Raw genomic sequence first — 25200 nt, forward strand, 5'->3', positions numbered from 1 at the left:
CATCTTGTTTAAAAGGATTTCTAAAGAAGGTTTCTTTTAGATATGTTATCATTTAATCCAGTTACCCTCTGTGTAACTGAGAATGACCCAGAACAGGGGGGTGGAATCAGGTCTCTTTGCATCACCTTAGGTTTTTCTGCTGCTGTTATTTGGTAGCTTTTTATGCTTGCAGAAATTAACCTGAGACAGAGTTTCTTAAAATACTAGATACAAATAACTGCAAATTTATAAATGTAAAACTTCATCCCAATGGAAAGATTATTCTGCTTAAGCAGGCTAAACAACAGTTAGATGCACTAAGTGACCCTGAAATGCCTCCTGCTCCTTAGCAGATTATTTCACTGCCAATTCAATCAATTTACATTGTTAGTTTTTATCCTAAATGTGTCCAAGTGCAGTCGAAGTGGTGTGATTTTTACTCTGGGCATAGGTAGTATTTTACAGACAATTAAAAATAATTTAGAAAATGACAAATCTCCAGTCTGAAGATCAAGATTCAGACTTCTTATTCCTGACGGAGCTTAAGAATATTTTCAGATACAGGCAGTACAGCAGAGCTGTCTATCACTGTACAGCAGACCCATCGTCACTGTACTGCACTCCCCAGCAGCTCCAAACTCAATCACAGCAAGGGAACAGAGCAGAGATTCTTCCTGGCAAGAGCAAGGGCTACCCGATGAGTCACGGGAGCCAGCGCTGGCAAGAGACCGGCTGCAGGCACAAACAAGTAGCTCAGATTTCATCAAATGAAAGGCAGTAAACAGCCAAGATACTTTCCAATATTTACTACAATAATTTGCTACTGTGGAAAAAAATAAAATAAAATCAATACTCTGACTCTATTCCAGCTGTATCTGCTAATAGAACCAGGCATTCTTCTATCGGTTCAGGGAAATTACAAGAAAATACAAAAGTCCCAATAATACAATCCATAATCTGCTTCCACTTAAACATTAACCGGCAACAATGATAACCACTTCATTTGCATTGAGATTAGCCTAAGTGTACCCCCCTCAGGGGGAAAGCCCCACGTAAATACAAGGTTTCTGCATGTCATTTTCATAATCTGCCTGTTAGAGACCACAAAAGCCTGGCTGCAAACTCAATGCTCATTGATCCACTCACCCATTTTTTTAAAAACTTTATTTTAAACTCAGTAACAGTGCTTGACCCTCACAGATTACTCATTAGCTACAGGAAGTTCGGCTGCATCAAACCTGATAGGAAAACAGCTTAATTTATCTTAAGATAACAACGGCAGTTTAGGTGCAGACGCTAAAATTAGTAGGCTTCAGTTAAAGCCTTCAGAAGAGAGACTTTTCCCTTTCCTTTAATATTTTCAGCAAACGAACCATGAAGTACTGGCAAAGAGTGTGCAAAATGTGAACTCAGCTAAAGCAAGTAAGTACTTGTTTCTTCAATATAGCATCTTCTACAACGCAGAAGCTGACTGCAGAGCCTTGCCCGAGAGACACTGCAGGCACTGCTGCTGCTTTCATTCCATTGGATTTGAAAAGCTTATCAAAAAAGAGTGGGCTAAGACTTACCACAAACCGCAAAAAGTACATAAAATATACAGAGACTGATCGTATTTAATCACTGGTTTAAGATCCGAAGAGTGCAGAACCTCCAGGAAAAGTACTAAGTTACTCTCCAGTTTGATATGACCATGAGAAGTCTCATCCCCAGCAGCAGCTCGATGGGGCCCAGAGCCAAGACCTGCAGCGCTGGGGCTGGGCTGCTCAGCACCCTGCCGCACACAGCGGGTCCTCCAGCCTCTTCCAGTGGCTCAGCCGCCCACTGGTCCAACAAAAGCCAACTTTGCAACATGCCGGGTCATCCTTGTTTTAAACAGATACTCAATTACATAAGTTTTATTTCTAAATCCATAACGACATTTATTTCCACATTAGTCTTAAATCTCCTCCTGTATGTTTATACTCCCAGTTCATTAATCCCTCCTGACAGTGAAAAAACTTGCTGCTAAAATACTTGTCAAGATAAAAAGCCACCACCCTATTTCCTGTCACCCTTGAAGGCCCACAGTTAAAGAAAATTAAACACATAGGCTTGAAGCTACACCATATATTTGTAAATAAAATAATTTGACAGAACAAGATTACAAAGTACGAAACAAGCCCTTTCAGGAATTTGTAAGTACAAGAGAAGTCGATGTTAAGTCCATTTTGTAAAGTTTTAAACAAATATCACTGAGGGATAGGAGTATTACCATAAAACACTTTTTTTTTCCTTAATGCTTTCTCAAAAAGCTTGGACCATACACATCAATTTCAGATGAAAAATTCCACACACGCGCATTGGTTTGGTTACAGCTTCAGGGATCAGTGCAGCACAGTGCAAGTTTCATTCACAGACAAAAAGATATTTGAAGTTGGTACAAGAACATTCTGCAAAATATAGGATGTGATCTAAATCTCGGCAACCCTTCTCCCACCCCCTAAAAAGTGCTGAAAAGTAAGCACAACGTATAGAAACACGGGGAAAAGCACACAAGGAGATGGACTCTTTAACAAGACAAGTTAATATTTGACAGCTTAAGAAAGAGGAAACAATGGCATCAGGAAGAAAATTATTTAGTCATTAGAAGGTATGTACAAGGGAGATTTGTACTTTGATTCTGTAGAAATATTGAAGCAGACAAGTCTCCATTGCTGAAATATAAATATTAAGTAAGAGAGGTACAAAAGTAAGCACTATTAACTGAAAGTGCCTTCTCAGAAAAGCCCATTTTCCCCTACTGCAGGTCATCATTCCCTCATCTTTCAATGAAAAGAGTGTATGTAACTACTTATTTCAGCTACTCTTTGGGTATATACAATTGTTTATTGCTTATCTGGCAATTTTACAGAATCTTCCTAGTCTCCATCAGAAAGCATTTTCCCCTTTTTATCTTTATTTCAAAGTAGATCAAATAGTCTTCAGTGCTTTTAAAAAACAAAAAAACAAACTTATTTTTAGAAATTGCCCAAGCTAAAAATATTAATGCAATTTTCACCTGAGGCAATGTATTGTGAACTATTAACGTAGAGTGCCTCCCTGCAGATGCTAAGTGCATCTTTAGCTACCAGAAATCTCATGGAGGGCTACGGCTTTCAAGTGCTCTGCTAATTTTTATTAAAAAATTATGACTGACATTTACAGCGTACAGAATGGGAGACTAGTGCAATATGCAGCATTGATTGTTTATTCAATAAATATTTAACCCAATTATTGCCAACCAAGGCAAACAGTGCAGAAATTGTCACTTAGAGATACAAAAGTTTAACATTTTTTTCTATGAAGTCAGTTGCTACTATATTCATACAACTATTTCAAAGAGGTTTTTCTGCTTCAAAATTGACGCTACCATTATAAAAATACAGAAACATAGCATTTGGGGGCTTAACATGTCTTTGCAAGTCTAACTTTTACATTTATATAGGAACATGACACTTCTGTATTCAAGAACTTATTAAAAGTAAAAATTAATACTATGGTAGAGACATTTTCTGCACTGACAATTTTGTTATAGTTCTTAAATACATCTCTCTTGGTCCTGGGTATACATTTAGAATGAAATAACTTGCATCTCACATTTATCCTGAGGTCAGCTGTGTAAAAAGGAAAGCCAATTTTATAAGGATACTTGCAGGCTTTTTGTTCAAAATATGAGGTTATTTTTAAACAAGCCAATAAAACTCCTAGGGAAAATAACCCCAACCCTCTCACCAATGTTTTAAGAAACAATTTAGTGTCATTTTTGGGAATTATTTCCAAAAATATATAGGCTATCACATCCAAATGATATATCACCCAACTAAAATTTCAGTATGCATTTGCCAAATTTGAAACTTAGAAAAGGTTCTGAAAAGAAAACGTATAAATCCCCGTGAAGAGTCACCCTAAGCTTCTGATCTCAAGATCCCAACCTGCAATGCAACTCCTGCAAGGAGAACCCTGCTGAAGCCTGTGGGAATCTGCAGAGTCTTCGGGTCTGCCTGCACAGGTGAGGACGTGTGATTCAGGTGTCCGTCACCCACCACAGCGTACAGTTATGACCTTGTCAAAGCTCCACTTTGAACACAGCAGTTATTTTCAATAGCACCAACAATCTCTCAGATACCAGCATCAGGCAAATACAGACAACATAGGTTTGTTTCTTCCTGAATCAGCACAATTGGTACAAGGCACTGCTTGGCATAGGAAGTCATAAATAAGAGCAAAACAAGACAACTTCCAAGTTTTGTGACACTTGAGTTTGTAAGTTATGTCACATTTCAACTTATTATATACCATGGTTAAAAAAAACAAGATGGCCTAAGGGATTAACCAAAACATCACTGTTCCATGCATGCTTACAGTTTTCCTCCCCATATCCAAAAAAACCCACATAACAACGTATCAGTATGAAACATTAGGAAGTATGGGTTGTTAAATTAAGAAAGAACATTTTATTCTCCAATCTTCCACAAAAGTCTAACCTAGACACAACTCAAGTATAAGAAGTTGGAAAACATTCTGATAACATTTGCAACAGTCTATCCCTGCAGAGGAGTGAAAAACCTATTGTCTAGAGAATTCATAGATTGAGGCACATCGCAATTGAAGATATTCAGGCATATTTTATGGCTAGAACAGGATTTTTCTGAGGAACCTCACTATAGACTTCCCCAAAAGCAGCTCCATATGGTTTGAAACACAAATTGCAACACATGGAAAAAATGTTTGGTCCTTAATCACTACTGTCTTCATCGTCATCATCATCAGATACATCATTTAAAGATGATTTAGGCGACTGGCTGTAGGAGTCTGATCTAGTGGACTGACAAGCAGTCATCTCCCCCGTAGAAAGAAGATCATAGCAGAAGTCGCAAATTCGCACAGGCTTGGAAGACTGGCTTGGGAGAAGAAACCTCTTTTCAGAGCAAGGCCCGCACACAACAAAGCCGCACTTGCGACAGTGGTGACGACGGTTGACAGGCGTAAATTTTGCTTTCTGACAGCGCATGCACACAGTGGCTTCCGAGTCTGGTACCCAGACAGCTGCATGTTCATTGCTAGGAGTCTTCCCACTTTTGGAAAGCAAATCAGAAACACACTTATTTATGTGGTTCATCCACTCAGACTTCTCTGTAGCGGTGGCAGCATAAACCGCAAAAGACTTTGTTGGTGTCTTGATAAGCCACCCGTTCCGTAAGTCTCCCTCATCCTGGATGGAATCAATAGTGACGTTTTCCAGCGGAATTATGTGCTGTTTGTTGTATTTCTTCTTCTGGATGACAATGTTACCGTAAACAAGAATGTCATTGAACAGGAAGAACTGCCTCGCTTTGGGCTTCTTCCTGCACAGCTTTGTTAGTACTCCCTCTCCAATCAGAACACGACCAGGAATAGTCAGAGGTTGACCAGCTGCTCCAAAGCAGTTTTCCACTATACTTATCCTTCTAGTATTTGCCTCACTGTTTGCCAAGCGATCCACCATCTTTCACAAGTATCCTAAAATTAGAAAAAAAAAAGTTTGTTGTTAGAACAGGACTGATTCAATTCGACAGCAGCCTTCCCCAAGGAAAGTACCAACCCCGCATTTCTTAAAATATCTAACAGAACCCACTGGCTCAGAGGCACTGACTTGGGCTAGATTTAAATAACTATTAACACCTAAGAATTTTTAGCAACCAATTAGTCTTCTTTTCAAAAGCAAAAATGTTCTATCCAGCTGACAGCTATCTTTATCACACAGACAGCACCTACAGCCCTGCTCTTGAGAGCCTCTGGCAACAGACTCGGAGGCTTCCCTCTAGTAAAGTTACTGAATCCTGGTTTAATGCTCATATTTCTCTGCATATCCTCCTGCACCTACTCTCTGGATGGCAAAATAAAGTATCATCCATCATTCCAAATTCTAATACTGACAGAAACATCAACTTAACTGAGCAGCTTGGAGACCTGTGTTAGTGTTAATATGACAAACAAAAATAATATAATTGATGTTCACATAGGAAACCACCATACCCAAGCTCAGTATTGCTCTTTTTTCAGTACATAAACCTTAAATCATGGGCCAAAACCATGAATCTACCTACTAGAAACATTTTGTACAGGCCACAGCTTGCACCCCCCACCACCTGCTTTCATGGCAAACTCTTGAGCCAGGAGCAGGGAGCGAGTCATGGCTGGTGGCCCTTTGCCTGCTTGTTGCTGCCTTCTTTTTGTAAGGGCCCCACAGTCCTTCCCTCCTCGCCTACTCAAACCACATCTGCACCCATCATGATCAGGCAACGTACACAGGCAGACCAGCACAGAGGACAAGTCACACAGCTCACAACTGCTCCCAAGAAAGACTAAGTAACCTGCACTGGCTGAAAGTTTAGGCAAGAAGGCTTCATGTTTCAGGAAGCTGATAAACTACAGAGTACATCTGTTCTGATTACGGATTAAAACCACCCCTTGTCCTTCCCCAAATAGCAAATAAGATTTTCTCTTGTTAGGGTAAGATTCCTAAGGCATCCAACAAGGAACTGAAAATAAGAAGTTACTATAGTGATTCATACCTCGGCAAACCACTCTTCAGCCTACCTTTTACCTTAGAGCTTCCTGGGCAGAAGTCAGACAAAGGAAACTCCTGCCAGTCCAATCCAGATCTGCTCCCCGCAAGCTCCTCCTGAGTATGACCATGAACCTGAACCATGTGCTTGACAGAGCAGTGAGACAGCTGGTAGAGGCAAGTACTACGGACAGACCTGTCTTGGCACACAGAAGACCGCTCTCCTGTGCCTTCCTTTCCAGCTACTGCAAGGCTGATGCTCACAACACCCTTTGGTACAAACCACTGCTTTGAACAGGCCTGAAGGACAGCAGAGTAGCAAATACTCCAGTGCCTGTTACCTGCACTTCCCAACATGATCCCAGTCTGGGAAGTCCTCTACATTCACCTACCTTTTCTTTTAGATCTGCACTGCCTGCCGTCAATACAGCATCAGCCTATAACAGAGACGAAACTGGGCTGAAACAAGACTCAGAGTTGATGATGCCCAGACTCTCTCACTCTGCCATAACCTGATCCAGTCAATCTTCTTCCTATAAATCAAAGCTCAGATACTTCCTTACAAAATAGGGATGAAACTTGATTGATAGAAATTTGGTGGCAGAGAAATCTCTCATCAGGCCTCATCTAAATAAGTATGTTACCTGTGATTACACAAATCCACATGCCTAATGTTAAGTGTGATAAAAAAATAACTTATAAGTTCTTGCTTTGAGAGTTTAATTAGTTCCACACTAAAACAGTTTGACAAGCAGGCTTACTCAGATACAACTAAACTGACCTTTTTTTAAGCTTTGCACACGACATCATCTTGTATCAAAGTCCGACACTGAAGACAGAATAATCTATTATATTATTCAGCGCTTTTTTAAAATTTTCTTTATGTGCCTTACAGCATTAGTCACAATATGAGAGTATTGTGTTAACCAGTTTTACAGTCAGTGGAATTACAAAGCCACCAAATCTGAAATTATTTTGATCTGCAGGTGGGCAAGGAAAAACAAACTGCCTTATAAAAAGGGTTCAAGACATTTAATTGTGCTGCATCGAGGCACGCAAGCAAGTACACCTATGCTATTTCCACCAAGTATCAGTCAAACTTAAAAAAAAAGGCTGACCGCCTCCATTGCCCTGTCCAATGGCTCCCCATTTGATCAGTTAGAAAGTATTTTCTTAACAGTAAGTTTAAGTCATCTTTGCTGCAAAACAAACATTTATTTTTGTTCTTCAATCAGAATAACCATCACTACTTTCTTTATTAAGCTTTGAGGACTGAAGTGCTTGTCACTTATCTCTGGAGAAAAGACTGGGAGTCCAAACAAAAGGAAAAAAAAAAATAATCCACACCCCACAAAAAACCCCTGTTATTTCCATCTCCTTCACCAGCCCTACTTTTCTGAATCATTACTCGTGTCAAGGTTCTCGAAGCTTTGGCCATCATTCCTTTTAAGAGATGCCCACAAGCGGACACTGTACTAAATCCTTCTGCAACATCAAACTTAACTGATACGGTTCTGCTTTGTTTCCTTCTGTGGCAATATCAATTTACGCTATCTGCCCCCCTCCCTGCTCCCTTGAGCCATTACAAAAGCTACACGGTGAATTAGATCAGAGGGCTGATCAAGCTAAGAACAAACCAGAGTTTTAGGGCTCAGGTTGGCAGGATAGCTGCAGCAGAGGGAGGCAGTGGGGGGATGGGAAGGGAGGTGCTTAGACAGTGCCCTGCATAGAAAGTACATTGGCTTAAACTGATCAATAAACAGAAGTATTACAGGTTTTTTGTTCTCCCAGAGAACGGCAGAAGACTCAAGTTACCTCAGTACAATTCATTTTTTTTAATGCTATGACTATACAGGCATATCCAAAATATACCTTTCAATAGACACCTTATTTCTTTCAAGCATTCTAAGTACCAATACTAACATACACAGGGGGACACACAATACCCACCTTTACATGTTTTATTCAGCATTAAGATCTAGCCTTTTTTTTTTTTTTAAATATATACCTTCCAACTACCTACTACCACTGGCAAGGAGGCACAACACTGGCACTTGGGAGTGAGTTTTTCAGGTTAACTGATCTGCCTCACTTTTACTACAGCCTTGTCTAATGCAGAGGTGCCACTCTACAGAAGTGCTGTTGGCTTGTCCCAACTATTATTTCTCTAGCTACCAAGGAGAAAGTACTAAGGAGGGAACGCAAAAGATAAACTAGGAACTTTCTGTTGTGTGTTTGCTGTAGTCCTAGGCTCAAAAATCAAATTCAGGTGCCTGACTGCCAAAGCCCAGGATTTGGAATGAGGGTTAATTGCCATTAACTGTCAAATAACCATTCCCTTCTAACAACGTACTAGCAATAAACAGCCTTTGCAAGTGCCAAAGCTGAACCAACAGCCACTTTGGACTTAGAAAGCAAGGAGTCAGTCACAGGGTCAGTCTAAAGTTATTTAATAATCCCATGTTCCCTGTGAAGCAGGGAAGGAAATCAGTCAGCAGAGTGCAAAGGGGACAGACCAGAAGAATATACTTTTCTGCAGGTACAAATCAATATGCATTACTTCTAAACTTACACTTTTATACAAATTATCTGCAAATTACAGCAAGTTAAATGCTTTTGCTAGTCCACAAGGGAGAACACCGCTGCCAAAACCCCACAATCATACTGATGAGTTTCAGTGAAGCAAGCTCTTGGTGTGAAGTTACAGCAACCTGTAGGAAGCACTCACTGCTCCACAACTCCAACTCTGCACTCCCTGCCAATAAACAGCAAACTCTGTTCAAGGTCACCATGAAAGATTTCAAAATACAAGTCATCGGGAGAAGAAAACAGGGGGAGAAAAGGCTAAAGGTTTTAATTAACTGTTCTCTAGGACAACTTACAAGAAAACAACTCTAACCAGGATCGTTTAATAATCATCATGGCTTGAAACCAAGACACATGACTCCAGAACTTGCGCTGAAGATTGTACTTTCAGCTTGTTGTGAAAATAATCACTTACTGGACTTAAAGCAAGAATCCAGGGCAAGTTAAGGACTATTAAGAAAGCCAAGATAATCGCATCTCTTCTAGACTGAAACTTTTATCTGTAACATTCAATAAATTCTCACCTATCGGCCTCAATTAAGGCAGTAAAAGCCACAGACTGCTGATGGATTATTCCACCTTTCCAGGGCATGAATTGTATTTTCCCACACCAATAGATTAGACTTTTTAAAATAAACACTGACATTTTTCTTATAAATTTTTAGAGAACTAAAAATGAAAAATCCATCTGAAATCCTATGCACACGAATGTTCATTCGCCTTCACTAGCCTTTTCTGAGAGAGGAAGGAAGTTCAGAAATGGATAATGAGAAACTACCTGGAAAGTATAATGATTACAAATAATAATGAAACATGGAAAAAAATAGACCAGGAATACAAAAAGAGAAGCCATCCCTAAGTCACAAGAGCTAAAGTCAGGAGAAGAGATGCACCTCTTCTTCTCATGAGCACACAGACGAAGGAGATGTGAAATTAAAATATTGTCTGGACACACAAAGGAACTTTGAACCCCAAGATGTCACAGTCCAAAATCTATGCAAGGTTATCAAATAAAATAGTCTTTTAAAATTATAACAATCTTTTCTTAAAGCATATTCACATATATATTGTAAAAGATAACAGATTATACCCTGGAACTGGATGACAATATCCTCCTCTCTGCCAGCTAAAATGTTCTTCAGAAGTTTCTACTGCTGGCCACTATAAGAAGCAGATACTGGATTACTGTCATCAAAATGCAGGATCTCAAGACCTGATCAAACAAAGCAGTTCCCACGTGATGGCAAATTGCTGAAAACATGCCCCAAATCAAGTGAGGAATAAACCAGAACCACGGGCTTCAAAATGACAGGCTAGACAGCTCCACTTAAGGGGAGAGTGGGAGCATCTTATACATAGTCTCGGTTTATGGATGCTGTCAAGTCAAAAACCTCAAACCTATTGTTCAGACTTTTATCACATTTGTCTCCAGTTTCACACTTTTTGCATACAAACTCCCAAAGGTCCCCAGGCCCTTATGCAAGGAGGACTCCATTTGTCTATAAGGACCATCAGTCCATCACATCGGATTCATTTTCTGTGTCCAGACTGCAGTATAGTACTAGCTGCTACTCAAAACATCGCAAAAATAAATAGATCACCTTGTAAGAAAAATTCACTACATAGAGCTGCACCATGAGCAGGGTTTAGCAGCCTTTCCAAATAAATAAATCTCAACTCTCAAAATGCTGCAGTACCTTCAGTTTGTCCTCCTTCTCACACACATGCTCTCAGTAAGCCCATTTCACGATGAAGATGCTGGGCAAAAGCTTTCATCTCCATAGCATAATATGCTATTTAAAGGTAACAAAATATTTCGTGACACAAAAAGCTCCAACTTCTCTACCATATGCAGAGCTGTCTTTGACACTAAGTTATTTCTACTTTCACTCACAAGAAGCTTCTACAGAAATAACAATTCTGTTATCAAGATATCAAGATCTTGCTCCTGTATTTCACTCCAGTTTTACATTTGTATCCTCCTGGTGAGAACAGTCATCTTCAAAGTGAGCAAATATAGATGTTACTGAAACATTTAAAGAACTAACAAGGTACCCACTTACCTAAAACACAACCCATGTTGAGGAAGTCACATATTTACTACAGTTATTAACATTCCAGACTACTGCAGCAGGAAAATAATTCTGTTAGGGTTGCTGTGCACTGACAAGTCACTTCCCACATAATTTGTTTCTTTCTGCCACTGTATCCTGGTGACCAAACCGACTATCTCCCAGGACTCAATGCTTCTACAGGTCTTATTTAAAATAGGAGAATGTTTATTTCATGTTAGCTCTGCTCTTGATAGAGGCCAGACTAAACTGCACAGAAGAATAGCTGTAGTTGAAGACAGACATAAGGAGTCAACTAAAAAGCAAGCAACCCTGACTGACACAGCTACACCTAATTCAACACTGCCAGAAAAGTCTTCTACTACTACATTAGCACTGTAGCAGCTGGTATGATCACCACAGAGCAGAACCACAGGTAACACAAAGGTGCTGGAGGGGAGAAATGAGATTTAAAAAGTTATTATGGTGTAGTGATGCAGACTGCATACCACTCAGCACAAAAACATTTCCTCACCCCAGCTCAGCGCATTACCCACCATCACGACCAGCACTCCCTTTAGACTCCAGGACAGGCACAAAAGATATGCAAGGAGAGGGACACAACCTGAATTCCCAAGTTTCTTCAGCAATACAGCAGAACCAGCAGTGCTCTCTTACTTTCTGGCCTGGGCAAGAACAAGTCTTGCCCAGTACACAGTCCCTGCTAACAAGCATTAATTAATAAGCATCTAATTTTTAGCATTATTTTTCTTCAACACTCCTTCAAGGGAGGAAAATGCTGCTGGCCTTGCCATAATTGCCAGTTCATCTATCATCATCATTACAATTAGCAATTAGCCTGTTAACAATTACATTTAACACATTGCATTAATACAAACCAAGCAGTTTAGATTTCTCAGAGCCATGGTATCAGGATGCAGGCAGCTCATCCATTACTACGTACATTCACACTTAAGGTGACAGCTTTAAAGAAAAAAAAAAAGTGTATTTAAGCTGCTGGAAAGAGTACAAGAGCTCAAAACTAACCACACAGAGGCCCATCCAGTCCTAAAGCAGTAGCAGATCCTGGATGTTTCCAAGCCAGATTCAGTAACACAAGTCCAATAAAAAAATGTCACTAACCACAGTATCTGATCACATCATTAGAACAGATGAAATGAGATCTAGATGTTGTTGCAGTGAAGCAAATGTGGAGAACAGAAAAGAGAAGACTCGGAAACGGAGGAATACAAAAGCAATAGAATAAAGAAAGAAAAGGTAGAAATAGCAGATCTAAGTGAAAGCACATTATACCTTGCCACTCAATAAACTTCTAAAAAATTATCCAGTTGTCATACAGAGCCCTTGTTCTCACACCTGCATTTGCACATACAGACAACATCAGCAACTATGTTTCACCACGTACAAACTAACCCATTTTCCTCCTTGCCTAAAGGTAACATACATGTTTCACAATAAAAGTTTCTGTTTAGAGTCACTTAATAAAAGGCAAAAGTTAAAGGTTTTATCATGTCTGACTCCATAACTCAAAGGCTCTGAATAAAATAGAGATTTCAAATAGAACTGAATCTTGTTTTATTATACTTAATCACACAAGTTAAACATACATGAAAGGTACAGAAGATCAATACAATTTTTACAAGACAGAAACAAGTAAATTGTAAACCTAAGACAGACAAGGACTATCTGCAGACCAGATATATAATGTGCATTAAATGACTGGTTTGTAAGATGACTCATCTTTTGGATCTACAGAGGAAAAATATGACACTCTCCTTAAAAAGAGTTCATCAGGCAGAATCAGTCATTTAGTACATAGTTACGTGGTTTTTTTTTTAGTAATAGGCTTCAAATAATTGTTATACATTATATTCTCACATCAGACTCATTCAGCTTTCCTCTTGCACTTTGCCTATGCAAGGAAGACACGCTAATTTGACTTAGTTGAATAAACACACTTAAGTTACCCAGAACCCTCATACATCCCTCTGATTTAAAGCTCTGTCTGAAATGGTAATACCACTACTTTTTGTGAACAAACTTTCAGCTATGAAGACATCTCAGTACTGTAATACAGTACTCTAATCTCTATTAATATTAGATGTATTGCTCTTAAGAACAACACTTGACTTCTTGCACCACTGCCAAGTAAAATACAATGTAAATTTCTGAAGTGCAACCTGTTTAAGGAAACTTATCAATGTCTAATGCTTTGCAAATAGTTTTAGTGTGGAAAATTGCTGAACTAAACACACACATAGCAGATATTCCAAGTTTCTGATACAAGTCAGAACAGAAATCAGCATAAATTTTAAATCTTACTTTGGCCTCACTAGTTCCATCTCCTACACAGCCTCCTTCAACAGATACAGAGAAGGATGATACCATCGCTTGTCCTGAATGTTTCACGGCGTCATCTTTGTTGGCAAAATTAAGCATTCTATGCACTTAGATCTGATTAGCGGTAATCAGAATCCAAGTGTTCGTGCACAAGTCAGCACTACTTGTCAAGGACCATAAAGGTAATAAGAGCTGGATTAAAGATGATATAGAAATACCAGCAAGAGGTATTTAATTAAACTTTATTTCTATCATTCAGTACATAGAATATTGAGGAAAATGAAGTTTTAAGTATCCATTAATCCATTTATGAATTCATTAATACTTCATTTTATATTTTACAGTTAAATACATCTATAACAATTAACTGCAGGGTTTTTTTAATATTAATTGTATATTTCCATTATTCACCAGTTGCTTTTTATAAAACAGTAAAAAGACCAATCTGACCATACAGTTAAGTGAAATTAAGACATTTCACTCCCAAAAATATTATGTTGAGAGGAGATACCAAGTATGACAAACGCTTTCTAAGGTCTTTATCACCGCTAAAAGCTGACATGACAGTAGCAACTAAATGCCTGTACTGCACTGGAGCTAGCTGTCCTGGATGCTATTTAAAACATAAGACAACAACTGTCACTTAAAGAGAAATACAGCCTTCTAACAAGCAGTTCTCTAATAATTCTCTTCATAAAAGTATTCCCGAAACTGTTGTATTTAACAAACTGTCTTGCTATCGCTACTGTAACCAGCTGGTAAGGATGCAGAGAATAACCTGATATCTGAAAGATATGAATATCAAGAATGACAAAAAGCTACATCACAATACTGCAAAGAAATAAGAAGGACCAAGAGATTAAAGAGACTATATCAAAGTAGAGATGACAGCAGGAAGCAGGCAACAAGATCCCCCTGAACTTCTTCAATATAGTCTTTATCCAGAGTCACTTTTGACTAATCTCATTAATGGCTGCAGCATTCAGAAAGGTACCGGTAGCAGCACAGAAACTTTGACTTGATTTACAGACAAAAAAAATACTACCTTTTCCTTAAGGCAATGTATGCTGTTGCCTCTCTGCACCACTTTTCACACCCTTATTGCCATTTAATAAAGTCAAAAAAGCGGCAAGATAGAACACCAGAAAAGAATGGTGGCAATACCAAGGCTGCTTTGGATTACTCTAAGGAAGGAAAGATGCTTGTGACATTTTCATCCAAACACTATAGAGAAAACATAGTATAAGCATCAATCAATACTACAGTGGCAGGAAAGTGGAACAGATGATACTGTGGACCTCTCCCAAGACTCATTTCTGTGGTTCTCAGTGTAATGTTTTCTACATGAATGTGATTTTTTATTTTATTTTTTCTTCCCCACTGTGAAGACATAGCTTCCTACATTGCACAAGCCTGTGTAGCAATGGCTGCAGCATGGGGAAACACAGATGAGCTAACTCACTCCTTTACTGGTATATCCAGTACGAACCAGCAGTCTTAACCCTTCATTTGTCTCAACCTGTTGGCTAATGTTCTGACATTGGCCACAGACTCACAGAAACCATGCTGGAAATGTGTTAACAGCAACCACATTACTCCATACTGCGCAACCTGCGAACACTCTGCCTTGCCAATATTTTAGAAATATTTAGATTATTTCTCAGTCCAGCATTTAGTTGTGTCCAAATACATCATGAAAGCAAATCCACGCATTTGTCTAGTCAGATATCATCATAAACCTATAATTACCATAGTAATGCAGACAAATCTGTTTGGTTTTTGTTTTTAAACTGCTGCAAATGACTGTCAAAAGTCTAGTCCCACTAAAACTCATCTTGAAGGTACAACGTAGAAATCCCTATTTTAACTGCCTAACACCTTCCAGTTTAGTAATTCTTTCAATACATTACAGTTAATTTTAGTATACTCTAATTTCCAACTTCCAAGGAAGGACTGCTGTTTCCCTTTAATTGACCAGTTGTTTAAAAACTGCTCATAGAATGTAAATGATTCTAAATGAACAACAACAAAAAAAACCCCTTTATTATCAAACCTGCATGGCAAGTGCATTACTCTTCAAATTTGCAATAGCCATTATCCAACTGAGCTAGGAATGCCTAGAAAGGTCACTTCCATTTTGGGGATGGAGATCATTTCTAGGTAGATCTTTCAAGATGAATGACCTTATATTCCCCAACCCACTCAGAAGCTAGTTTGGGTACAGGAATCTATTTTTAGCAAAAGACTATCGGTTTTGCCAAGCAGCATATGTATTAGCACAGCAAGAGCAGAGCAATGCTGTTTTACTATCCAAGCTACTCTGCTGAACAGTTAATACACTGCCTGAGCTGCTGTATGCAGGCAAAACCATTCAAGATCTGCACATTAGCTTCTCACGAGGTTTCGTATTTAACACAATAAACCTCAGCCAGAAAGAGAACACTAATTTAACCTGCTTGTAAACAGAAAGACTAGCTCTCACATCCCAAATGAGTTGTAATGCTAAATAATCATAGAAGAGACCTGAGGAAAATAAAGGCAAGAGGAAGCGGGCTGCCCCACCAGACAAGTTTGGCCAGTTTGCAGCCCGCCCCATGCGAAGGGCGAGAGGAACCGCCTTGGCCATAACGCCACGTGCTGTAACACCAGCACCCCTGCTCCAAGCAAGAAACACGTGGTACCCGTCAAAGAGCCACAGAAATCCAGAACTGTTGCATCCCAAAGCTGTTCCCACTACCTTCTCCCGCTTGGCAGTAACAGAAAATATGAAAGGTAGAAACCCAGTGTTGAAGGGCTCATACCACAGGAAAGTGCATGATCAGGAGAGCCTCAATCCACTCCTAGACTAACTCGAAGTGGTTGTGTTTTCCCCCCACCCCCAACTTCATTAGAAAAGGTCCCTGAATGCTTCTCAGGGCAGAAGAGACCTCACTGCACAAGCCCAGGAGCAACATTCTTGTAAGAGAGCCAGCTTTTTAATGAAATCAGCTGCTTATTACCACTGTCGGGTTTCTATTTATAATAAACCATGGTAGCTGATACTGTTTTTGTCATGGCATGATAGAGACAGAGCTGCTGCTGGAAAGAAATATGCAGTTCTCCATCCCCCACCTGGTAGTCAAGGGTCAGAGCAACAAAGGGAGCAACTTCCTAAACTTGGTTCATCTCCATGTCCTTACCCATCTGCTGACAAGCGGAGCACTTCCCAAACACCGATGCAGGCTTACAGGGCTCTGAACAGCATTTGTGAAACACGGTACTGCCAGCTGAACCACTGCCATTTAGATGGGAAAATTCTTAAGGCCTTTCAAGATGCAAAGGAGGAGGTAGCCAGTATGTGCATGTGGAAAACAGGTAATGGCTAGAATTAAAGGAATTTTTTAAAAGCCAAAAAAACCCACAGCACACAGACACACAACTCTAAAAGCTTGAGTTCTGCAAACAGAGAGGTAGGCCGGACCCACCGTGAACAGTGTTTCCAATTCAACAACAAACTCATCTGTCAAAGCACAGAAAGCAAGATCCAGGCAACTATGGGCATATCAAATACTTGCAGCTGTCAGCATACTGAAATGGGTATAAGTAAAACAGCTGAGGTTTTGTATGTTTATATATATACACACAACACAGTTTATAAATATACAGGTTTTTTATATATAAAACATATGCCCTTTTAAATTAACCAACAAACAATTAACTGAAAAAAGCCCAACATTCAGATCAAATCTTTGCCATCATGGGAAAATACCCTAGTATTTCAACTTTCCATTTGCATGTATTTAGGTACACTAGCAGTAGTTAGCTTAGCCTCTGGTGCTAGCAAACTGCATCCTTCATCTTAACCAAATACTGGGAACATACACCAGAACAGGGTTTCAAAACCAGCTTCCGCAGATCTTGAGCCCAAAAAAAGTTCAAGTTCCTTCCAAAGTTCTGCACAGCTGTGAGTAGCTAAAAGCCATCAGAAGAACAACAGACTAACACCTTAGAAATGTGCCAGAAGAGTCAAGGGCAGAGGACAGGAGCCTGGGATCGTGCTCCAGCTTGAGAAGCTCCAGCAGACATGAACCCCGCGTGCTGGGTTGGTGCCTAAAGGATCGCTCAACCAGGCTGCAATACCAAACACTGGAATACATTTTTCTGTTTACAATTTAATGTTTCCCTACTCCGATTGTTTAGCTGTTTGAAGAGTCTGTCCCAGCAAATGTTATTTTCCAGTTTGGCAGCAGTGATGTACCCCTCCCTTCCAGGCTGCCTGGACAGGCGCCGGGTGTGCCCTTCCCATCCGATATGCTGCCTGTGAAGGAACGGCTTAATTGACAACAGCCCCCTTCGGCAGCACCGGGCCACCTATCTGAGCTAGCAAATAACTTGGTATATACAAATACTACCACACTTAACATTAAATGGACATGGAAAAAAAAATTAAAAAAAAAAATCAATCGAAAGGATCTGGCCAGTTTCAGAACAATCTAGACCCTGCCTTAAGTTTTGCTAACCCAGCACAACAAAGAGAATCCACAGCATCAACATACCTTTTAAATCTTGAAATAGTCATATTTAAACTCTGGTGGAGGGCAGACAGTATCATTAGTATAGAAAAAACAGATCCAGATACAGCTGTTCTACAAGAAGTGTTGCCAAATCCATCTTGCAAGCAGTTCTCCAAAACCAGATTGGTTGTGTGGTTTGTTTTTGTTACGGATTACTGTATTTAGAGCACACATGAAGGCAACTTGCTAGCAGCTAGCTAGACCATCTCTCAGTCAATGTGAAGAAGAGGATTTGGTCTTCGGTGACCGAAATAAATAGTATTTGCCAGCATGCTTCTTGCAGCATTTTTCAACTACAAGTAGAGAACATTGACAGAAGGATTTCCGATGTATATCTCTTATACACAAGTATACACTAAAAATAGCACCTCCTAGATTTCAGAGCACCTGCATGTTTTAGCACTTGAGAGCTACCAGAACATCTACATGTTCAGATGAGCTTCCTTGAGTTAACAGAATTTTATTTACCCTCTCTTCATGAACGCACACCCATGACACACCTAACTGTTCACTGGCTTATGCCTTTTTACTATGCACAGGTACTTAAAACAGCCAGTGTAAAAAAAAAGTTTTCTGTTTTAAGTTTTCCTTAGTTTACTTTTATTACCATTATGAGAGAAGCTACTGAGTTTTACCAACAGTCCAACAAGGACTAGACTATAGGTAATTGATTATAGCGTGACCAAGGTATAGAGACAGTTACCAAGTAGTCAAAGCTAGGCAAAAGCCATTAACTTCCTACAAAAAACTGCAACACAAAGGGACTTTTGCTTTTAGCCGGCCGTGTTTTAAAAAGGAGCAAAGTTTTCCCATGCAGTCTCACAATTTACAAGCACAGCAGCATAACCACATCATCACTATTTCATCTTTTATTATATCAATATTCATTATTTTCACATGCATGTGTCCTTAAATTCAGAGATCCTGTTACAGGAAAAGAAGCTGCATAATAAAGAGGTTTCTTTTACCAGCTCAGCAATTCCAAGCATTTCCACAAAACTGAACAAGGCACAAGCCAAGTAACAACACCCAAACTCCTTCTCTGACCAGGTGCAATCACCTCAACTTTCTGCTGCTCCTGACCTAAGTAAGTTAAGAAATCTCCACGTTAGGGGGCAACCCTCATACTATATTATACTGTAGAAATACTTTCAGGAGGCCAGGCAGCTGGCCACTACCTAACAGGGTCAAACGAAGCACTACTGCAGCACATTTTCAATATTATAGTACAAAAACCACAATATTCAGACATACTTAGTTCCTTAAAATTTTTAACCCCTTAGAAAAGAAAAAAAAAAAAGCCAAACAATTTCTACCACTAGTTCACCAGCAAGAACAGACTAAGGGCAAGGTATTGCTGGCTGCAGGGAATCTTCTCCCTACCATTTAAACCTCCTGAAAGAAGTTGCCCAAATTGGTTCCAAAAAATGGCTCAAGCCCCAGTAACCAAGCGCACAGCAGGGCTGTCATCGGGCTGTGAACCACCATCCCAGCAGAAACCAGGGGCTTGCAAGCAGCCAAAACATAGCTTGGGGCTTGGAATCAAACCACATGTTGCGATTTTTGGGAAGCTTGACAACACTGAAGTGCTGCAATCATGGACCTGTCACTGTCGCCCCTCAACAATATTTAAAATGTATTTATCCAGAAATACTTAAAATACATAAGCCAAGCATTGCATTGCTCCTTCTTGAGCAAGGGACATAAGCCCTTTTTTATACCAAATGCTGCTACCTGGTGACATATGGGTGGATGGTGAAGGTCTAGAAAACCGACATCTGACAGTTATCAACAAAAGCCAAAAGGAAAGTTTTAACAATGATATCATACATAGAATTTGTCAGTCTTCAATGTAACCAGCTTTTCAGCCATAATCTGTGTGTTAGAAGGGCAGTTCACTTGCCTCCATGCTGCTAACCTAGATCAGAATTTGGAGGAGAGGAGAGGAGGAGAATTACTGCCACACACAGCTTTCAGAACAGAAGTACACTGAAAATCAGTCTCAGAAGTTTTACACTACCAAGTATTGACAGCTAAGTCAGGAGAAATTTAAAGCGGGGGGGGGCATTTCCTGAAAGAACCCCATAATCACAGCAGCTTAATGTAGGTGGCCTTCCCAGGAAATGCATTCACTGGCCTTTTTCCCTTTTACTGCTTGTCAAATGTGTTTGATGCATTTCAAAGTTATATGGAAAGCACTTGGAGTACAGACATTAGAACACTCAGCACAACCCAGTCCTCCGAGTGCAATAAACAGCATCCAGAATACCGCAGGGGCTCGTAGCCCACGTAATTCTCATCCAGCAGGGCATTTTCCTTTGCTCTTAGGCCGGTTATTCCTGCAGCAAAGATAACACAATCTAGAAGAAACTTTGAAAACTGCACAAAGGTTTGCACTGAAGTTAACCTGCACAGCTCACTGTTCTGAGAAAGATGCTAGCTGACAACCTGAATGGCAGCATGTACAGTACACTCTTTAATATTAATTTGCATTAACAAATTATGTGTACGCTTTAGACATGCAAATGTCAAAGAACATGCTGTAACTTTTCCTTTTGCAGAAGGCATACTAAGTACACTAAGTACTTAAAAGCAAAACAGTTACCTCTAGATGATATGTTTGAGGTACAATAGGTATCTAGTGAAAGCTAAAGCTGCTGATAGTGATGTATAGTGATGTATCTGATCTTTCTATCTAGCAACCCCCCTGCATCTGTTTGAATCAGTACAACTTCTCAAGAGATTGCATCTCACCACAGTAACTAACTGCTTGCATGTCATCTTATTACATTTGGGGGGGGGGGGGGGGGGGGGAAGGATGTAGAGAGAACATTCCCGTATTTGAAATCCTGAACTTTCAACTATTTTCTCTTCTTTTACACTTATACAAAATACCAAAATCCTGCTGTATTACATACACAATATGCTTAATGCTGTTTTATTGAAAAACATAACATTGCAAAGAAAAAAAGAAAGCCACTCTCCAAAATAATTTTTAAAATCCTTAAGTTACTTACCATCACCAGCAGTGTAAAAAAAAAAAAAGGCACCATTATGTCCAAGGCAGTAGCACTCTTACCTATTTATGTAACTTCAGAAAACCAAAGTAAACATATGAATGCATTTTTGACTATGTAGTGCTAAAGCACCAGGCTGAAAAACATGAAGTACTCTTCTGTTTAGTAACACATGCACAATAGTATTCTCCTTTTATGAAAATAAATCTTTGTCTACAGCTCTCAGTCAAGCACTTCTCATGCAGGCAGACTCATTAATTTCAACAGGACTACTCATGTGGCTCAGAATTTGCAGGACTCTACTTGCTAACACAGCTGTCATCACATCTTATAGCTTATGACAATGTAAAAGTAATCTTTAGTATGGTAAACATGTTCTACCACACCTATCTACAGGGTAGCTTTTCACCTCCCTCAACTGTAAAAACAAGTCCTCTGCTAAATCATGAAAACAAAATTTATTCTACAACAGCCAACTTTGCATTTGCTGCATAAGGAGAAAGTTTTAAATACACAGTTCTATTTCAAAAGTCTATTTTTGCAGCTTATTTATTCTCTTTCGGAACAATCCCAATTATCACACTTTCATCAAATTACTCAATCCTTGAAAGTAGTAAAATATGCATATACAAGCATCTTCCATCATAAAAAAAATAAAATCACAGGAATTAAATGGAAAAGTAAGCTTGAAATAAGTCACAAACATACCTTTAGAACTCGAAGTGGTACAGAACAAGTTTTAACTTCTTAATATAAAAATCAAGAAGCTAACTAAGTTTCTTACCTACCAACATCTAAGAAACTTATCCATTGTTAATGCTGGGGTTTCCTTATTTGACATTGCCTGCTAATAAATCACCTTTAAGAATAAAAACTTGCATGCCATTTGTTTGCTTGACCACCACCTCTAACATTTTACCTAACAGACACTTTTTCAGAAAATTGTATCTGCAGTTATTAAAAACCTCAACTCTCCCTCATCTACATGCCATGCTTTGACCTTAAGCTTTCACTTTAACACCTCTAGCCCTCTTTGGTGAAGACAAGTCACCAAAAATGCTGCAAGTGTAACAAAGCCAGTGTTTGTACCCTGCCTGCAGACAGCACCCTCCTTTATTGCCCTCACTTGGCTCTTGGCAAGGTAAATGAGACACACCAAGCTCTGTCATATCATGCCTCACCTGAAACTGCAGTTCCATCTCTCTGTACTGCACTGACTCAGGAGAGGTGAAACCTTCCCGCATCCACTAACCACAACACTGAAACCTAAAAGTCACAATGCTGTTTGAATATAACGACCACTTTACCAATAATAATTTTTGTAAAATAATGGGCTTCAGGATGTTACAGGTAGATCTGTTCATCCAGAGACATATGTAATACTAAAGTTGAGTCTCAACCCATAATTTAAGGGAAACGGAATGCAGCTCTTGCTAAATAGTGATTTCATCACTGCACCTAATGAAAACTTGCTTCTAGGTGAAAAGACACTACTCTGCTTCATTTTAGATTATATGACAGAGGAAACTGATCCAGCTTCCCCAGCTCCAAATTTCTACTCACTGCTTTTCATTTAGCATTTAAGAGATTTCCTCTGTGCGAGTTTCTATGCAGGGCAAAACTCATAGACACTTCAAAAGGTACATGGCCAATTTGCATTCAGAAGCAAGAATTTGGGACTCAGGCTCACACTTCACTTTCACTGCTGTTTTCAACGTTAAGTAGCACAGCCCTAATACAACTGGGAAAATGTTATTTAACAAACTGAGCTGATATACATAACCATTTAACTGCACAGGGATTCTTATTTGTCACTTGATTAGTCAATAGTACTTGGATTATATAGTTTAACAGCAAAAACATTGCCTTCTGAGCTAAAGAACCAATTCCTTTCTGCATGCTGATGAGTGCATACAAAGCAAATAATCTGTAGCATCTCAGCACTGATTACATTGCCTTCTTTAAGTACTTGCCATATTTAAATACTTCCCTTCTTTCAGATAGCCACCCCTAAAATAATTCAATATACAAGTCTTAGAACTTGAAAGCTGAGTATTTAAGTTCTCTTTATTTCAGGAGAGAAAGAGGAATTGGCAATCTCGGTTCTGAAACCGATTCCAGCATTGTGGGTTTGACTTTAGACTCACTTTGCCTACTGTATTAGCCTTGTGTAAGCTTAAGCTGTTAGGCACATCACAGCTTCAGATGTAGTGTTTGTCAAATAAGCATCAACCCCTACAGTAACTACTCAGCACACCGGACAGCCTGAGTTAGGACTTAATGGTGCTTCTGGAACCACTCTCATCAATGCAACCAAAATATAGGCAAAAGAATCCTCTTAATCTCTAGTTAAGGATATAACAGGTCATTTTGGTTATCAACAACTATTGCACAGACGCTTCACGTCAAAACTTGAGCTACAGCCGTTTCTCTTTGCAGCGACAAAGTCTATGCCAAGACGCGCTGCTCAGCAGACTCACTCATCGCCTTCTTGCCATGATGAGCAGTTTTGCCATTTATAAACATCAGCGTCTATGCACACAGTATTTCAAGTCAGGCGAGAGGAAAAACATGTGGCTGTCTTTTCCTGAACCGCTTTCAGACAACAGCTTATGTGCTACATGTATCTTAAGCAGACCAGTCACGTTCCTCTCCAAAGTACGTGAATTTCACTGAAAAAAATAGCACCTTATGTTCGCAGCCGCATCACTCGTGGTTGCGCTGCCTTTTTTTTTTTTTTACCACAGCATGAAGACTTTTGAGGCCACTCGCTGCGAGAACGACGAGGAGTTTAAAAGGGCGAGCAAGGCGCTTCCCGCGGCGGGCGAAGCCTCCGGGAGAACGCGGCGACGGAGCGCGGCGGCGGCGCAGGGCTGCCCCGCGGGGCCCGCCGGGGAAGGAAGCGCCCTCCGCCCCGTCCCGTCCCGCCGCCCCACGACGAGCGGCCGCCGCCGCCCGGGCCTCAGCGCCAGTCACGAGTTGGGGAGTTTCGGGCACTTATGTAACACGGCGGGACCGATGTCGTTGTTGTTTCTTCCCCCCTCCGGACGGCGAACTCGCTTCCGAGGCCCCGCAACTCCCTCAGCGCCCTCGACGAGCCAGCGCCCGCCGCCACCGCCCCTTTCCTCCCCAGGTCCTTCCCTTCCCGCCCCGCCGCCTGCCTCCCGGCGGGAAGCGGCACTGCCCCCGCAGACGGCCGGGAGCGCCCCAGCCCCGCGGCGGGACAGCCCCGCACGGCGGCCGCCAGCGGAGCCCGGCGCCGCCTCCCGCCGGGGGAGCTCCTTCCCCGCCAGGCACTCCCGGCTCCCAACATGGCCGCGGAAAAGCGGCCGGAGCCCCGGCTGGGAAGGGCTCCGCGAGGAAAGTTTCCCTCTCCCGCCCCGGCAGCCGAACCCCCCCACCCAGGACACGACCGGACCCGCGCTGCTCACCCGGCGCGCTCCGCTCCGGCTGCCGCCCCAGCGCCCGGCCGCCGCCAGCCCCACCACCCTCTCCCCGCACCGCCGCGGTCATACACCCCGCCGCCGGGGGACGGGCTCCGGGACACCGCCCGCGCGGGGCGGGGCCGCCGCCATCTTGGGAGGAGCCAGGCGGCGGGAAGGGCTGAGGCGGCGCCGCCGTCCCCAGCGCGGCGGGGGTTGTGTCGCGGGCCTGGCCCGAGGAGCCGCCCTGCGTGGGGAGAGCAGGGGAGAGCCCGGCGCTGCTTAGCCCACGAGTGGCACCTCGTGGAAGAGGGATTCTCAGGACACGAGACCATTACCTCAGGGTGTCTTTGAAAAACCCCACACTTCCATTCTTTGTGCACCATCCCAGGTCCATGTTTTATGCACATGGCTCCAAGCACGCTCTCCCAGAAGTAAGTAAGGATGGTCACGTTTTTCATTACCTATCTCTACTTCAACCCTTTACAGCACGTGGAAGGGAGTTATTAACATGTTTTAGCTTGGAAAAACTACTACTAGCAGAAGACTAGTTGTCTGCTAGTACAACTCCCACCAGAAATGCCACCAGAGTCGTAAACACAAGGAGCCCCTTCCTCCTCCATATTACCACTTTTAGCATCTACGCATCAAGCCATCCAGAGCAAT

The 25200-nt window shown here is 41.0% G+C and overlaps 1 protein-coding gene across 2 annotated transcripts; it reads right to left on the minus strand.

Moving 5' to 3' along the window:
* Positions 1–1912: 1912 nt before the first annotated feature.
* On the minus strand, positions 1913–24668 carry PLEKHF2 (pleckstrin homology and FYVE domain containing 2). 2 transcript variants are annotated; one of them, XM_072852155.1, is made up of 2 exons: positions 24544–24668; positions 1913–5496 (listed from the first exon to the last, which is right to left on the minus strand). In XM_072852155.1, the coding sequence occupies exon 2, from the start codon at positions 5480–5482 to the stop codon at positions 4733–4735; it is 750 nt and encodes a 249-aa protein (XP_072708256.1). In that variant the 5' UTR covers positions 5483–5496; positions 24544–24668; the 3' UTR covers positions 1913–4732. The 2 variants fall into 2 exon arrangements, with proteins under 2 accessions (XP_072708256.1, XP_072708257.1); XM_072852156.1 differs by lacking the exon at positions 24544–24668 and adding an exon at positions 6584–6602.
* Positions 24669–25200: the final 532 nt, after the last annotated feature.

This window comes from Ciconia boyciana, chromosome 2 (assembly GCF_034638445.1).
Source record: "Ciconia boyciana chromosome 2, ASM3463844v1, whole genome shotgun sequence".
Classification (NCBI taxonomy): Eukaryota; Metazoa; Chordata; class Aves; order Ciconiiformes; family Ciconiidae; genus Ciconia; species Ciconia boyciana.